An 18,127-nucleotide genomic window follows, 5' to 3' on the forward strand; every position below is an offset into this window, starting at 1 on the left:
CAAAGACATCATTCTCTACCCAGTTGCAAAAGTCAAAAATGTGGATGTCATTTTAGACTTTTTCCTTTCCATCACTCTCTTACTCTCTCACCTTTTCATCTCTAGTGATATAAAACTTTCAATTTAGGTCAAAGGTCCTACTCTTTGTTTTAAAATTTTGTTTCTTATTCTATCTACTCAGGGTACCCCATTTCTTTTTGGTTGCTTTGCATCTATTTCCTTGGCACGGCTTTATATTTGCTAATACTTCTTCCCAGTGCTGCTGCTTATGCCTGTAGTCTCAGCTACTCAGGAGGCTGAGGCCAGGAGTTTCAGGCTGCAGTGAGCTATGTTTGTACCACTGTATCCCAGTCTGGGTAACAGAGCAATATTCCATCTTTAAAACAATAAATTTAAATAAAATTAATAAATTTGCTAGCACTTCATTCTGGAAATCACCCTTTCAAAATAATAGCTCAGATGCCCCTCATGCAGTCCCCTACACACAGTTCTCAAAACTGGCCCTATCTTAGAACTAGTACACCACATTGCTGTTACTTGTGTTTTTCTCACTACAGGTTCCTCTTAAGCCTGCCATAGAGTAAATGCTCAACAAATCAGTTTTTTAATGAATCTATGATAGATGGTCAACATGACCTGAAAATAAAAGTCTTGTCAATATTGCATTCTCAATATTCAATTTACCTGTAGGTATATAACATTATAGTTATCACTGCAGCCTAAACCTGACAGAGTTACTGTTTTTGTTTCTTAATCTCCCTCAACATTAGTTTCCTTCCCTGTCAAAAACTTAGGTTTCTTGTGAAGATTAAGCAAGATAATGTTTAAAAAGATCTCAGTACATGAGGCCTAAAACAGAAAATAGAAAGTTCTCAATAATATTATACTACTGATGATGATACCATCAGAATTTGAAATATTGTACTAAGTTAAATCATCTCTCTCTTCACCCATATAAAAGCACACATACAGTCCTAAAATGATATTTTGAGTTGGAACAATATTTTCAGATTTTGCTTTTTTCTGTTCATTATTTAATTGTTGAACAAGGAAATGCCAGAGGCTATGAGTCCTCATTAGAACTATTAGCATACATATCATTGAATAAACTCATTGGGTTAAAAGAAAACAGGCACTCTTATATGCCAAAATTCCCTAAAGAGGAATACATTACACTTAAGGTGTATCTGTTCAATTAACTATTAGAAGGTGAAGGCCACCAGAAACTAGAAATATCTCTTCTGGAGCCCATCATCACTTCTTACCTTACACAGTTTTAAAAAGTAATTACATGCTATTTAATACATACAGTAAAGGGTACAATAAGTAATGATTACATAAACATTGAAAACATTAAATATTATTTCAAAAGCTATCATATGTCTTATAGTATAATTTGAAGCTGTATTAATAATATGCATATAACAATACTCAGTGGCAAAACACTGAATGGTTTAAACTGCAAGATTATGATAATTATATTTACTAATATTTCATGTTTCTTAATAGTGCTACCTTATTCTAAATGTTTAATTCATTTCTAATTGTTAATTTCTTTTAAGAAGTAATAGCTCCACAAATAAATTATATACATATATATTATTTTACCTACTGAATTAAATAAAAACACTTAAATATATTCATCTATTTTCCAAATTCTGCTTTCATTTCAGAATAAGCTTGATAGTTTTTAGACATAAATTAATTTGCATATAATAATATATATTATAATACAGGAGTATCGTGTGTGTATGTGTATACATATACACAATTAGCAGAAATACAAGTAAATAATAATGCTTTAAGAAATGTTGAATTTGTTCTCAGTCATGTCTCAGGTTAATAGCAGCACTGTCCAACATAACACTGGAACAATGTAGGAACAGCAACCTAACCAGGAGAGAACATGAGAGGAATGAATGTAATGAAAATCAATTACCACAGCTAGATTGCAGCAGGGTCACTCAGCTTAAAATCTTTACCACTAGATATGAGTACAGGGATTTTTATGACTAAACATGAAAAAGGCTAGTTTAAATCTGTCTTCTAGCCAAGCAAAAGTAGAAAGAGGCAATAAATAAATCTTGAGAATTACAACATCTGCAATTCAGAAGTGATTCATATAGATGAACTCTAAACTGTAGTCCCCCATTTAACAAATATCTTTTCCCTACTTCTTGTATGTATCTATGCTCAAGATTGTTAAATAATGATGTGTAACTATTAATAGGATTCCTATACCCAAGAAGATCATGATTTTTAAAAAGATAAATCAAATCCACTAAATATGCTTTTTTATAGAAAAGAACAACGCTATTTTACTTTTATTATTTTGATTTAAAGCCTGTAATCACTCCAGGCTAAGAAACAAAATGAAAACATAATTAATATTTATTTTATATTTAATGATATGATGTTATAATGACTGAATCTAAAAAGTCATAGAAATTGTTGCAAATGAAAATCACATAAAGAAATGTAACAACAAATTTGTATTAAAGTGTGTCCCATTTACAACTATTACTTACCTCCTCAGTTTACACTAACAAGATTTTCCTTGCCATTAAATTGTTGTTAAGAGAGACTAATGATTGCCAGAAATTTACAAAAATAATGCTAATTAAGCTAGGATATCCTATAGACTTACAGTGTCAACTTTTCCAAAATATGAAAATATATGCTTATAAAAAAGAGGCTTCAAGTCAAAAGATTTCCTGAATCTTAAGTGAACCAAATGATTAATGGTGGAATGAAGTACTTTCTTCTACAAATACTAAGCATAATAATAATTACTGCAACTGCATAAAGTTCCTAACACAAACATTGATATGGTTTGGCTCTGTGTCTCCACTCAAATCTCATTTTTAGTTGTAATCTCCATAATCCCCATGTGTCAAGGGAGGGACCTGGGGGGAGGTGATTAGATCATGAGGGTGGTTTCCTCCATGCAGTTCTGGTGGTAGTGAGTGAGTTCTCATGAGATCTGATGGTTTTATAAGGGACTACTTCCCCTTTGCTCATTTGCTTCTCTCACCTGCTGTCATGTAAAACATGCCTTGGCTTCTCCTTCACCTTCATGAATGTAAGTTTCCTGAGGCCTTCCCAGTCATTTGGAAGTGTGAGTCAATTAAAACTTTCTTTATAAATTACCCAGTCTTGGGTATGTCTTTAGAGCAGTGTGAGAACAAACTAATACAAACACTGTGCAAACAATTTATCAGTTTAGCACAAGAACCTACAAGGTACACACTATTATTTTCTTCGATGAGGAATCTACAGCCAGTTTTTAAGTAATGTGCTCAAAGTTACACATCTGTCAAGAAATAATCCCACTGTAAAGCATATTTCTTTGTTAATAATCTCTAGCAAATGGCATCTTCATTTCCCTAATTGCTAAACTTGGGCATCTTGATACCTTGCTTTCCCTAAAACTCCTAACCAATCCACTGGTAAGTACAATTAAACTGAGCCTGAATATGTACCTCCAGTTTGTCTACTTGCCTGATTTACATCATGCAAGCTCTAGTCTACTCACTTTATTATGTAATTAGAACAGCTATAATAGAAGTTCTCATTTGGAGAACTATGGTTCTGCATGTTTTCACATTTTCTGACCAGTTTATTTTCTACCCCCAAATTAATCTGTTTTGAAAATGTGTCAGTGTGTTACTCTGCTTCTGAGACTTTCAAAGCTTCACTTTGCATGCCAAATTCAATCAAATAAAACCCTTAGAATAACAAACAAATTCCTGCATTATCTGGCTCCCAATTATCTTTCCAAAGTCATAATACTCACCACTCCTAATTGCCCACCACTGCATTGCTTCTTCAGCAACCCCACCTGCATTCCTCCCTTCAGTCCTTGAAACACAGAGAGCTATTTCTCCTCTTTCTTATATTTTAGGTCCAGCTTAAATGTTACCTCCTCAGAGAGACCTTCTTTCCCATCAAGCTAGATAGTTCATCCTATTATTCATTCTTCTGATTCCTTGATATCATTTTATAACTATACGTTTCATTATTGTTTGATTTATTATCCATTATACTCAATGAAAATGTAATCTCTAGAAGGATAGAAGCCATTTGTTTATTTCCTCACTGTATATTTAGTACCTAGAACAGTGCCAACACATATCAGACACTCACAGAGAATTCAACACTAATAGATACTTTGACACATGTCCTTGCCTTTATCCATTGTTAGTACTTTGTATGCGGTTTCACAAGAATGATTAGAGTATGCCAAAAACGGACTTCTTTATCAAATTTGACATTTAGGTCATTTGTTAATTTGGAAACAAAAATCAAATTACTAATTTTCATATACATCAAATATATGTTACCGAAGATTATGGCAAGAAGACACACATATTTTCTTTCTTTTCAATCAATGCACTTGTATGAACACTGGCAAATACAAGTATCTTATCAGAAATGGTGATGTCTTTATTCATTTCTTTAGATTTCATGAACTCTAATGCAACTCATGAAAATACTCCTTAAGTATATTCTTACTGAAAATCCCAAATAGATTACATACTAAGCTCTTGATTTAGTCAAGCATGTACACAGCTTAGAGCTAGTTGGTCAGATATTCATGGAATTGTTCTCCAACTTTGCTGTAAATCAGAGTTACTTAGGGACTTTGTTTAAAAAAAAAAATCATCTGCTCAGTTCCCAACTCCAGATATTTCCATTCAGCACGTCTGGGGTGGGGTCAGGCCACTGTATTTTTAACAAGCTCTCCAGGGACTCTGTTCACCTTGTCTTAGTAGACACTTTTCAAACTTCTCTAAATGAGCTTTGATGCTAAAAATATTTAGCATTCAAGTCCTGTTTCTTTACCAAAGTCTGGTGGTGTTTAGTGATCTTATCTGGTGGTGTTCAGTGATCTTCAGATAAATATAGCCTATTAGTGACTCTGCAAAATGTTTTAAGACCTCATCTCAAAATATTCTCTCTTGCTTACCCTACTCCATCCACGCTATTTCAGTTTCAGTTTCTTGAATACGTCAAGTGCCTTGCCACCTTTGGGCTTTTCAACTCGATGTTCCCTCTGCCTATGAAGTTCACACCCAGCTTTACATGGCTGTGTCATTATCTAGCTAGTAGGTTTTTTTTTTTTTTTTTTTCCTATGTCATATCCTCAGTGATGTCTTTCCTTACAATGATCATCTGTTTACTTGTTAGTGTAAAGTCTCACATATGATTTTATGTGCCACTAAAAGTTAAGGTATTTTTGTTTTTATTTTGTCAACTCTGTATCCAAAGTGCAGAGCACAGCTGGCTAGCACAGAGTGAGTCTTAAAAACTGAGTATTATTTAACGTATTCACTCTTGGGAAACTAATTTGTTAAGCTTTTCATTTTTCCTTTGTGATTTTACCACCAAACTTATAAATTAAAAATATAAAAATTAAGTGCATCCATATGTACCTTATTTTCTAACAAAAAAATCAAAACAAAAAATAAAAACAGAAAATAAAAAAACAAAAACAAAAACCAGAGATGTTTGGAAACTTGCACTCATCTAGTTTAAGTCTGTAATTAATACCACATTAAAACCCAATACCCATGGTCTCTTTGACCACTATTTGTTCTTCTATCCAAGACTATTGCTCAAAATGATATATTATATATACCACATCTGTTATATTCACTGAAATCATATGGTTTTTCTTTGTTTTTTTTTTTTTTTTTTTCTTTTTGTTTTGCAAGGGAAAAGGGTGTTGTGTACTGTTTCTGCTTTTGTTGTTGCAGCTGCTTTACCTCCTCCCCATCGCAGGCATCTCGCTAGATCATTGCCAGTCCCAAGAGGCAGAATTGCAACTGGAGGATGCTTGCCTACATTGGCCTTTTCTGCAGAATAAAAAAAAAAATACAAATAAAGAAAATTTCAAATTCAAATAAAACAATGGAAATAGAAAGATAGGCTGATGACATTAAATGAAGGAATTTCAATAGGTACTCATAAACAAAACATAATGGTATTTTTAAGATATATACCATAATGAATTATGGATAATTTGTAAACATTTGTAGCAATTGATAAAACACAAATACTATTATTCACAGAATGATGGAATTTTCAAAACTCAGGCAAGAGGAAAGCTTTTTAAATATCTTAACTGAACTAAAAATTGTTGTGTGTCTTGTCTCAATTACAATCCTCAGGGATATTATTATATACAGCATAAGATTACATTACAGAGACACAACTAGGATGGATGTGTAGGTTCCTATATAAAGTCCTTTTGCAACATCAATTCCAGGTACATTTTACTTAGAGGAATAAAATATTTGCAAACTGTTGAATTATAGAAGTGAGTAAATTGCTAACAATGTCCTTGACTTTTTCCCACCCATGGTGCTGCTTTGTGTCAGAGCAAACGGAACACAACGTTAACAGCTGGAGTACACCGAGATCAGCAGGTTTTCCATGAGATTAATCTTTACATCACATAATGCTTTGGGTTCAGAGCAGTAAAGATCTCTGCCGCTGACATCCCATATGCTTTGGCTTGAATCATCGCATGCCTTGAATTAATCTCACAAATGTATATTACTTTCTTTTATTTTTTCTTCCTCCTTAGCCCCTCAAAATCAGTGTATGTATGTGTGTAGGATAGAGGGGCTAGATAATGTAGGGACATGTCACAATGAAATAGCCAACGACAAGATTCTGAGGGCTAAAACAAGCTAAGAATTCCTGCTATTTTTCCTCTAAAATCCTTACAAGTCCTCAGATACTTTTCCAACTAACTCATTAACTTTTGTAGTTCTTGAATTCTGTTGTCTTCTCAGATAAAACATGTAAATACGATCTACATTGTTTAATGGAAGGCCAGATCAGAATTTTCACTGTTGCTTTTTAAATCAAATATTAGTAGATTAAAGCTGTTAGATCCTTATCAAAAGTGTTGCCAACATGTATTTATTTTTAATTTGAATATTTTTAGCGTATGCAAAGACAGAATGTTATCTGCATTGACTAAATAGGTGTCTGTTTCAATTTATACAGAAGGTAAAACTTCTTTTGAATCAATTCGTTCTATGAAAGGGCCTGTTTTAAACAAAGAATTGATCAATGCAGTAACTGAAATGAGACCAAAGAGAGTCAATATTTGTTTTGGATTTATTTCCTCATAAAGGCCTATTCATGATCTCTTTTTCTAACTAGTAACCAGTTCCGACAACTGACTATATCTGAAAAACCAAATAATTTTCCTGAATTTATAGTTTTTCTTGTGCTGCATACTTATCTTACATTGTCAGTGATGTTCTTGTGGTGTTTGCTTATAAAAATCAAGCTTTTTCAACTTAAATAGAGAGGCAATATAGAATAAGGTTTAACTGTGGGTTCTAATCTCAGCTCTCTCAGTTCACAACTATAAGACTTTGTTGTAGTTATTTACTTTTACCAAGTTTTAGGTTCTCTATCTCTACATGGGATTATTAATACTATCTGTGTCATAGAGTTGTGAGGAATAAACAAGACAACATGATGAATAAAAATTAGCTATGATGATGATGATGGTGGATGATAACAATATGAATGTATACAGAGGGTAAGATTTTGAGGGTCCATGTTTTAATAATGTAAGAACACCAATTTGGCACAGACTTTATCACAAATACTAAGACTGCTCCTTCAGTTCCTTGTCTGGGGCACACAAACAATCTGATTTCCTAGAGCCGCATTTGAAAACAACTCTGAAAATTTGGTAAACACTGTAAGAAGTGGATTAGAAAGGAAGGATTTCTAGATACTTGTAAACTATTTTGCCAGTTAAATTTTTGGACTATAGAATAATGTGTTAAACCAGTAAATAGTGTACAAACCTCCAGATGTCCAATTATATCACTGCTTCCAAAGATAATGATACAAGCAATAGATACATAGATGAAACAGGATTTAAAGCTATTGCTCTCTCCCCAGTCATGTTAAGTATGTGTCTGCATTACCTATGCAATCCAAAACCCAGCCCACGGTTCCGTCTCCACCACAGGCTAACACTCTGAAGTCAGGGACATCACGGAAAAAGTTTAACCTGAAAAATAAGCATGTTATGGCACATGATTAATAGTTTAAAAATAAGATATTTTCAGTGTTGTATCATTAGCATTTTACCTGATGAAATATATTTTTATTTTATAAAAACTAAAATATCTCAGTCATAACTTACATAGCTTTAATCCTATTTTATAATTATATATTCAAGATTCTATAATTTAAAAATATTTTGTAATTATATATTCTAGATTCCATAATGAATATACTCTATTTTTCTTTAATAAACTCTAAAATTTTAAGAATAAAATTAGCAAATCATAATAATTTTCATTAAGATATTCTCCTACATGTGATTTGCAGTTCACATAACCCAGAATGACATATACTACATTATTTCACTTAATAAATTTCTTCAATCCAAAATTATCTTTTGAGTGAATATATAAATGTGACAGTTATGTCAGTAAATATGTCTTTAACAATTTTGTACTTTCTCCATTACTGGGAGAAATTGATCAGACTGCAACTGGGGTTCTAGCCAACTTTTCTTTTGACTGAGAATCTGCAAGTAGGAGTCAGGTTTCACCTTGTATTTTGACCTGGTTGACAGCGTTTTCCATCCAGGAACACTCCAGCCTAATTGCTGGGTCAGCTGCCATAAATACCCACTGCTTCTGCTGTTACTGCATGCAGTGTGCTTAATAATGCAACCTACCTTGTGAAAAGCAACAAAGGCAGGTAATGTAGCCAGCTATACAGTCATAGCCTACTTTATTGCAATAAAAAATTGAAACAGGACAGAAATTTTGGTATGTGTCCCTTCACCTCCCTTGTCCCAAAGATAACAACTGACAGTGATATAATATGCAACTATCCAAGGAATTTTTCTACGTACTTATATATACAAATATTCATACATGTCTGTATTACACATATATGTTCAACACGAATAAAATTGTGCTATACATACTGTTCATTAACTTGTGTGGTTTTATTTTAACTTCAAATATGTCTTAGAGAACTTTGTGTATCAGTGTATAACATATGCAGATGTCACGTGTGGCATTCTGTCAGATTATTATTTTTAAGCACTGCATCATGTTTTGTAATAAGTGCACACACTACAAGATACAATAAATGATTTCTTTTTATGAATTTTTTAAGCTTTTTCTGGTGTCTCATTATTACAAAAAAGTATTGTATTTAACATTATTTGAAGAACATTTGTGTAAACGTGCGCATGTGTTTTGAAGGCCACTCTAGAGAAAAATATTCCATTACATCATTATATCCCTCTCAATGGCTCCCACTGTCAAATACGCAAGGGTCCATTTCTTTGCAACCACAAAACACTACATATGAACAACTTTATGATATTTCTGTAATAATGAGTGAAAACCAATGTCTTTTTATTTGTTGTAAAATCACATTTCCCTGTTTACTAGTGAGTTGAACATATTTTTATACATTTCCTGGAGATGTGTAACCTCTCCTATGCAAAGAACATTCAAAGATGCACCTTTCTTTCTGTTGAATTGTCTTTTTATTTTTTATTTTTATTTTTTGAGATGGAGTTTTGCTTTTGTTGCCCAGTATGGAGTGCAATGGTGCAATCTCGACTCACTGCAACCTCCTTCTCCTGGGTTCAAGCAATTCTCCTGCCTCAGCCTCCCAAGTAAGCTGGGATTACAGGTGCCCGCCACCACGCCTGGCTAATTTTTGTATTTTCAGTAGAGACAGGGTTTCACCATGTTGGCCAGGCTGGTCTCAAACTGTTGACCTCATGTGATCCATTCTCCTCGGCCTCCCACAGTGCTGGGATTACAGGTGTGAGCCACTGCGCTGGGCGAGTTGTCTTTTAATAATACTTTACAAACTCTTTGCATATTATAGCAATCTTTGCATTTAAATTTGCATCATTTAAAAAAGTTTTGTCAAGGTAATACCAACACTGCATAAATATAATATAATATATATAAAAATTACTAAAACCCATCATCTGATTATAATATCCATGGATATTTAGAACAGGAAACTTTCATGCATTTTCTCATTTATTATATTGTGGATATTTAACCTTTGTGAGACATGTTGCAAATATTTTCTTCGGTTCTAATGCTTATTGTTTTGCTTATACTAATATATGTACAATAGAATAAACACATACGTACCAGTTGCCCATTCCAGGAGGTAGAACATTTCCAATAATTTACATATTTCTCTGTTTTCTTTCCCTATAGCACTGTTCTTTCCAATTTACAAAGGTGAGCGCTATTCTGAATACTGAGTTACCATGTGTCTGACATGATCGGTATGTGTCTTTCTACTTTTCCCAGTTAGCACTGGTACTCAGATTCATTTATGTTGTAGCTGAAGCTTTTTCCACATGTAGCTGAAGTTCTTTTAACTCCTACTGCTGTGTTAAATACCACTTATATGTCTTTTAAAATCCATGTCAATGGGCATTTCAATTGGTTTGCTTTATATTCTTGCAAAAAGTGCATTCTTGTACAGGCATACCTCATTTCATTGCTCTTTACTTTATTGAGCTTAGCAGATACCGCAGTTTTTACAACTTGAATGTGGCAACTCTGCTTCTAGCAAGTCTATCAGTGCCATTTTTTCCAACAGCACATGATCACTTGGTGTCTGTGTCACATTTTTGTAATTATCACAATATTTCAAACTTTTTCATTATTATTACATCTGTTATGGTGATCTGTGAAGTTATTAGAGTAATTGTTTTGAGGTGCCATGAACCACGCCCATATAAGACAGAGAACTTAATCGCTAATATTGTATGTGTTCTGACTGCTCCACCCACCAGCCATTCTCCTGTTTCTCTTCCTGTCCTCAGGCCTCTCAATTCCCTTAGACACAACAGTATTGAAATTAGGCTAATTAACAACCCTACAATGTCCTCTAAGTGTTCAAGTGAAACAAAGAGTTGCATTTCTCTTTCAATCAAAAGCTAGAAATTATTAAGCTGAATGAGGAAAGCATGTCAAAAGCATAGGCAGGCCAAAAGCTAGCCCTTTTGTGCCTGTAAGCTAAGTTGTAAAAGCAAAGGCAAAGTTCTTGAAGGAAATTAAAAGTGCTACTGCAGTGAATACACAAACAAGAAGGCGAAACATCCTTACTGCTGATATGGAGAAGGTTTTAGTGGTCTAGACAGAAGATCCAAGGAGCCGCAACATTCCCTTAAGCTAAAGACAAATCCAGAGCAAGCTCCTAACTCTATTCAATTCTATGAAGGCTGAAAGATGTGAGGAAGCTGAAAAATAGTTTGATGCAAGCAGATGTTGGTTCCTGAAGCTTAAGGAAAGAAGCTGCATAAACAGCAAATGCTGAGGAAGAAGTGGTAGCAAATTATCCAGAAGATCTAGCTACAATTATTGATAAAGGTGGTACACTAAACAACAATTTTTCAGTGTAGACAACATAGCCTTCTAATGGAAGAAGATGCCATCTAGGACTTTGATAACTACAAAGGAGAAGTCAATGCCTGGCCTCAAAGCTTCAAAGAACAGGCTGACTCTCTTGTTAGGGTCTAATGAAGCTGATGACTTTAAGTTGAAGCCAATGCTCATTTACCATTCTGAAAATCCTAGGGCCCTTAAGAATTATGCTACTCTACCTGTGCACTATAAATGGTAGAATAAAGCCTGAGCGACAGCACATTTCTTTACAGCATGGTTTACTGAGTATTTTAAGTCCACAATTGAGACATACTTCTCAAAAAAAAAAAAAAAAAAAAAAAGATTCCTTTCAAAATGTTATTTTCATTGACAATGTACCTGGTCACCCAATATTCTGAGGGAGATGTGCAAACAGATGAATGTTGTTTTCATGCCTGCAAACAAAGCATACATTCTGCAGCTCATTGATCAAGGAGTAATTCAACTTTCAAGTCTTATTTAAGAACTACATTTCATATGGCTATAGGTGCCATAGACAGTGATTCATTTTGGGGATCTGGGCAAAGTAAATTGACAACCTCTGAAAAGGATTTAATAATCTAGGTGTCATTAAGAACATTCATAATTCATGGACAGAGGTCAAAATATCAGCATTAACAAGAGTTTGGAAGAAGTTGATGCTAAGCCTCATGGATGACTTTAAAGGGTTCAGGACTTCAGTGGAGGAAGTCACTGCAGATATCATAAAAATAGCAAGAAGTAGAATTGTAAGTGGAGCCTGCATGTGACTGAATTGCCGAAATCTTATCATAGAATTTGAAAGGATGAGGAATTGATTCTTAGAGATAAGCAAAAAAAGGGGGTTTCTTGAGACGGAATCTACTCCTGGTAAAGATGCTGTGAACACTGTTGAAATGGTAACAAAGGATTTAGATTATTACATAAATTTAATTGATAAAGCAGCAGTAGGATTTGAGAAGACTGACTCAAATTCTGGAAGAAGTTCTACTGTGTGTAACATGCTAGCAAATAGCATCACATGCTAGAGAGAAATCTTTTATAAAAGTAAGAGTTCATCAATGGGTCAAATTTCATTGTTGTCTTATTTTAAGAAACTACTAGAGTCACATCGCCTTCAGCAACCACCATTCTGATCATTTGGTTCCCATTAACATCAAGGCTAGACCCTCTACCAGAGAAAACATTATGACTCCCTGGAAGCTCAGATGATTGTTACTATTTTTTTGCAATGAATTATTTTTAAGTTAAGGTATATACATTTTTAAATCATAATGCTATTGCAAATTTAATAGACAACAGTATAAACATAACTTTTATATGTACCGGGAAACCAAAAAATTTGTGATATTCACATATTGTGGTGGTGTGGAACCAAACTCACAATATCTCCAAGGTATGCCTGTACATACTTCTTAGTGCTTAAGAGCAGTGGCCACTTTAGAGTAATGCATATTAATATGCAACTTCACCAGATAAGGTCAATGTTTTTCACAAAAAAGTTGCACCAATGTACAATGGATGTGCTCTATTAAATCCATTCTCTTTAACACTTGTCACACTTTTTCATTTTATTTATTTCTTACTTTCATGAAATGCCTATTTATCCTTTTTGTTTCTATTATCTATTCCTTTTTACCTTGTTGGTTTTTAAAAAATTTTTACATGTCTTTGATTTTAGTCCTTTTTTGATAATTGTTTTCAAATATCTTCTACAAATTTAAAGTTTCTTCTTTTACGTTCATTGTAATGAATAAGAACTTAGTTTTAATATTCAATTTCATCATCCCTTTGATAAGTGGTTACGAGTCTTCTGTAAGACAAGCTTCCTTACTCAGAGCTCAAAACTCACATATACTCTCTTAAAATGTCAGTTTTACTTTCGACATAGAAATTCTTAGTTTGATGTGGTGTGAAGTACTTTCTTTTCTTCTCTCCCCACTTTCTCCCATCTCTCCTTTATCCTGGCCTCTGGTCCTCCCTTTTTTCCTTTCTCACTCCCTTTCATCCTTCCTTTTAGCTGTAGTGCAGCATTTTTTTTTCTATTTATTTTTTATCCATCTTTTCATTTATTGAATAATTCAATTTTCTACTATGCAAAGTCCATGATAAATATTACTTCCACATATGGGTATATTTCTATCTGCATTCTCTATTGTGTTTTACTCACGACTTTGTCCATCTCTGCACTAGTACCAAACTCTCACAATTACTATAGTTTTCCAGTAAGTCCGTATCTCAGGGCATGAAGAATCTTACCAATTATTTCTTCTTTTATTTTCTTATCATTTAAACTCATCATATTTCATAAAAATTAAGATAATAGTAAGAAAAATCAATCATGATTTTGACTGAAGTTGCATTAAAAGTATATATTAATTTTGGAAGCAATAACACATGTATAATATGAATAAAGTTTCCTTATTCATGAATGTAGTATTGCTTGATTTATTTAGATATTCTTTAAAATCCTTCAACAAAGATTTAAATTTTGTGCTAACAGGTCTTGCACATATTTTGTTAGATTTATTCTTGGTTGTTTGTAGCTTTTGTTGATATTTTAAACATTTAAAAATTATGTTTATTAATAACATTAACATTTTTGTTGCTGGTGTATATAAACATATTCGACTGTTACACATTAATTTTATAAATAATCACATTATCACTGTTTTTCTATTGCTTACATTTTGTTTGTGGATACATTTGAATTTCTATGTATGTAATTGTGGCATTTGTTAATAGCAATAGTATTATTAGTAATCTCCAGTCCTTGTAATTGTTATTTATTTCCCTGTCTCTTTTTCCTTGACAGAATTCCAACATATTGTTAAATAGGAGTATTCATAGTGAATATCCAGATCTTGCTCCTGAAGCTAAGAATTACTTTTGGAATCCGCCCATTTAGGATATCTGCTATTGAGATTTTATTTTTCTTTCTTTTTACTTTCCTTTTTTTTGATGGAGATTTTTTATGAGGTTAACAAGTTTCCCTTCTACTCCTATCACAATAAAAATTTTTACTATACGTCAATATTAAGTTTTTCTTCATTTTTGAGATTTGACAAGGTCTCTGTCCTTTAATTGGTTAGTGTGAGAATAAACATTTATATATATCTGCATTATTAAACCATGCTTGCAATCCTCTCATGCACCCGAATTGATTCTTGTGTATTAATATTTTTAAGATAATTGAATTTCTTTACTAATATTTTATTTAGAAATTTTGCATCGATGTTTATGAACAAATTGACATATTTTTCTTCCTCATACCACTTTTATCTACTTTTTAAAATTAAAATTATACTGCCTCATGAAATATGTTGCAGAGTAGTCCCCCTTCTACTATTTTTGTGGAAGAATTTGTATAGTTATTGAAGTTCTTTGAAAACTGGTAGCACTTGCATATAAAACCCAAAATTTCTGTTTTTTTTTTTTTTTTTTTTTTTTTTAAGAGAAAAGTCTTAAATCATTGTTTAAATTAGTAATTATTCTTAAACATTTATGGTTTTAAATTCTTCTTAAGTCAGCTTCTTTTCCAGCTATATTTCTGTAGCAATTTGATTCTCCCTCCTAGATTTTCAAACATTGGCACTGCAACTTAAGAAAACTTTGTAAAACACGGCAGTAGCTGCAACATTTCCCACAGAGCTAACTGTTTTTGGTGAAAGCCTAACCATCCAATTGACTCACCATTGTTCTTCTATTCCATGATGATGTTTCATCTCTTATTCATTCTTGTTTTCTTTAAAAATTGTCATCATCATTGGTTCTTCAGCAGCATCCTACCCCCAAACATAAACCCCATGTGACTGTCAGACCAGCTTACTCTCTGTAAATTGATTGCTAATTGGAAAATTTGACCTCTCTTTATCTCAATTTCTTGATCCATTCAATCCATGCAGTTTTCCCTAGAAACTCATTCATTCCTTACTGCATTCATTCATTGAATAATATCCTTGGGATTTATCTAGTGATTCTGACCCTCAGTTTCCATAACTTTAGAATGGAATTAACACCACGTGGTTTGCTGAGCTCTTTATATACACATAAAGAAAATGCGTATGTAAATGCAATTTACTATTCACATGTTATTACTAATTTAATTATATTTTTTTCTTTATTAAAGTAGTATAGGTGTGTTTTAGGTCAGAGTGCCACTCCTCGATTTCCCTACCTCCTCCACCTGCACTGTTCTGGCAGAATAGTCACAATTTTCTAACAAGCAGTAAGCAGAGTTTTTCTGCATCTAATCTGAAACTAGCCAGTGGACAATTGGGAGACCTGCCTATAGCATGGGAGACATAAGGTACAGAGGAAAACAGCTGTGATAGAGGACAAGTAAATCGAAGAGACTCAGCAAGAGCCAAAATGCAGGGTCCAGCATGGCACTGACTTTTCACCCAGGAAGGCTGTGATGAGGAGCAGCTATGAGGCTTCCACATCACGAGTCACCATTTCAATGGGGAGAAGTGAGAAAATGAGGAGTGTCAGGAAGGACTTCGCTCTGGGGAAACTTTTGTACTGTGTATTGTACTATTTACCTATCAGTTCCACAGTGTTCCATGTGAAGAATGAATAAGCGTAAACATTTTGCAATGAAATCATGCTCGGGTCCTGAATTTATTTGCATCAATTTATGAATTTTTTTGAAATTAAAAGTTCAAATGATTTATGAAGAAAACGAATGATGATGAATTTGCAATGTTGGCCTTTAGAGCATTGATTCACCTAGAGAGTTTCCTATGTATCTGCAATAGCTAAATTTGAAAGCGGGCCTATTATTTGGGTTTAGAGCCCTCTGTCAGATGCTTCTTTTTATCATATATGCTCTATAATCACCACTATAACATTCCACCAAGTTTCAGTTATGCAAGATGAATAAGTTCTAGAGATCCACTGCACAACACTGTTCCTATAGTTAACGATACTGTTTTGTACATGTAAAAAGCTTTTAAGAACGTAGATCTTATGTTAATTGTTCTTACCACCACCACAACAAAAGAGCAGGTGGGGAAATTGTGATGCTTAATATTACCAAAAACAAATCCAGAAAATTTCATGTAAGATTTAGAGGCTTACTTTGTGTTAAGATAAAATAGATACAGAAAAGGCAGTAAATTTTCATTTGTACCTAATTGTTACTAGGTACAAAGCACACCAGGAAAACCTTTTTTAAAAGAAAAGAAAATTATAGTAGTGATTCCAGAATCTTGGAAAGTGTCATAAATCAGAATTCTTAACTTCAGTATGTAAATATTATTTTTCATTCCAATCTTATATTTTATTATTAAAAAATACCATCACTTATATACAACGTGGCTGTATGGGTTAGAAACAGATCAAGTATATAAAATAAATAAATCTATGGCTATAAGTAGTACATATATATATGTTACAGATTATAAAATGATATTTTTGATACTTAGAGGAAATCAGTATGAGAGTCATAAATATTTTCAGCATATCCATGCATGGTGAATGCTCACTTTAATTATACATATTCATATCTCTTTGTATTAAAGGAACACAAGGCTGAAGGATCCAAAATGACTTTACCATATGTCAATAATTCTCTTTTTCCTCCTTCTTGTTTAGAAAAAAAATAATTTCAAGAGCTTGCCTTAAGAAAGGTCTGCATTCTGATTTAAGCATTTAGAGACAGAAAGGAGCATACTTGTCTCTGATTATTCTACTCAATTCATATTTATACTTGCATGTACACAGTTACATACTATATTATTCTTAAAGTTACAAGATTAGATGGATTCAAAATTGCCTCAATAAAATCTGGCTGAGTTTTCTGATTTGTGAGGTTACCATTGTTTTTGAAACAATATTTATGGTCTAGAAAACCAATTTTTAATAACTTTCAGCTTATTTACTAATACCCAAACTGTATTTATACATACCTTGGTATCATTGATATTATTATTATTATTGCTGGTGTAATATCTTTTAAAACTCCATGCATGAATTATTTATAGTCCCCAAAGTTTCATTCTGTTACATATATTACAAAATGGGGGAAAGGTTATTTCATGTTTTTCTCTGTAGATTTTGATGTTTCATGAATGTAATGTGACTCTTTCAACATTTTAATTAAAAGTAAAATTAATTACAATAATATCCTCCAATCTAATGTATTATGTACTTTATTTCAACAATACATTATAAAATTTAGTTAAACTAGGAAATGCACCTGTTTCAAGAAATTCGGTGAGAGTTTGGAGATACTGTATGGAAGCTGAATTTACACTGTTTTGGGAAGACATTCCATGTGGATAAGTGGGATAGTTACAAAAAAATAATTTGAATTAATCTTTATAAACCCAGTGCAACTTAATTCTGTTACCATAATAACCAACCAAGTTTTAGAGTATTTGAAAAATATACATATTCCAGTGGACCATTAATAAGTGAAACATTCACTTCATTATTTCTGGAAATCTCGAACAAATCTTTTATGCTTACGTGTGTTAAAAGTGAAGGAGAGAGGGACAGAGAAAGGGAAAAACACAGACTGAAATGGCAAAAGAGAGCATGAGACACAGAAAATGAGAGAATATTTATTCCTGGGGAACTTATAATGTTATTTCATTAAATAACTTTAATATTCCTCCTACTATAAAATGAGTTAGAAATGAAAGGTCAGTAAATGACAGGTTCTATGATGT

The 18,127-nt window shown here is 33.0% G+C and overlaps 1 protein-coding gene across 12 annotated transcripts in view; it reads right to left on the reverse strand.

The window, feature by feature from the left end:
• The window catches only part of DGKB (diacylglycerol kinase beta), an 808,853-nt gene that overhangs the window by 421,072 nt on the left and 369,654 nt on the right, over window positions 1-18,127 (reverse strand). For all 12 annotated transcript variants that reach the window (XM_017956905.3, XM_017956903.3, XM_017956902.3 and 9 more), the window contains 2 exons: window positions 7,965-8,050; window positions 5,769-5,858 (listed from right to left, as the gene is read on the reverse strand). In XM_017956905.3, the coding sequence (XP_017812394.1) occupies window positions 5,769-5,858; window positions 7,965-8,050 (176 nt within the window). The remainder of the gene's footprint in view (window positions 1-5,768; window positions 5,859-7,964; window positions 8,051-18,127) is intronic.

This window comes from Papio anubis, chromosome 4 (genome assembly GCF_008728515.1).
Source record: "Papio anubis isolate 15944 chromosome 4, Panubis1.0, whole genome shotgun sequence".
NCBI lineage: Eukaryota > Metazoa > Chordata > Mammalia > Primates > Cercopithecidae > Papio > Papio anubis.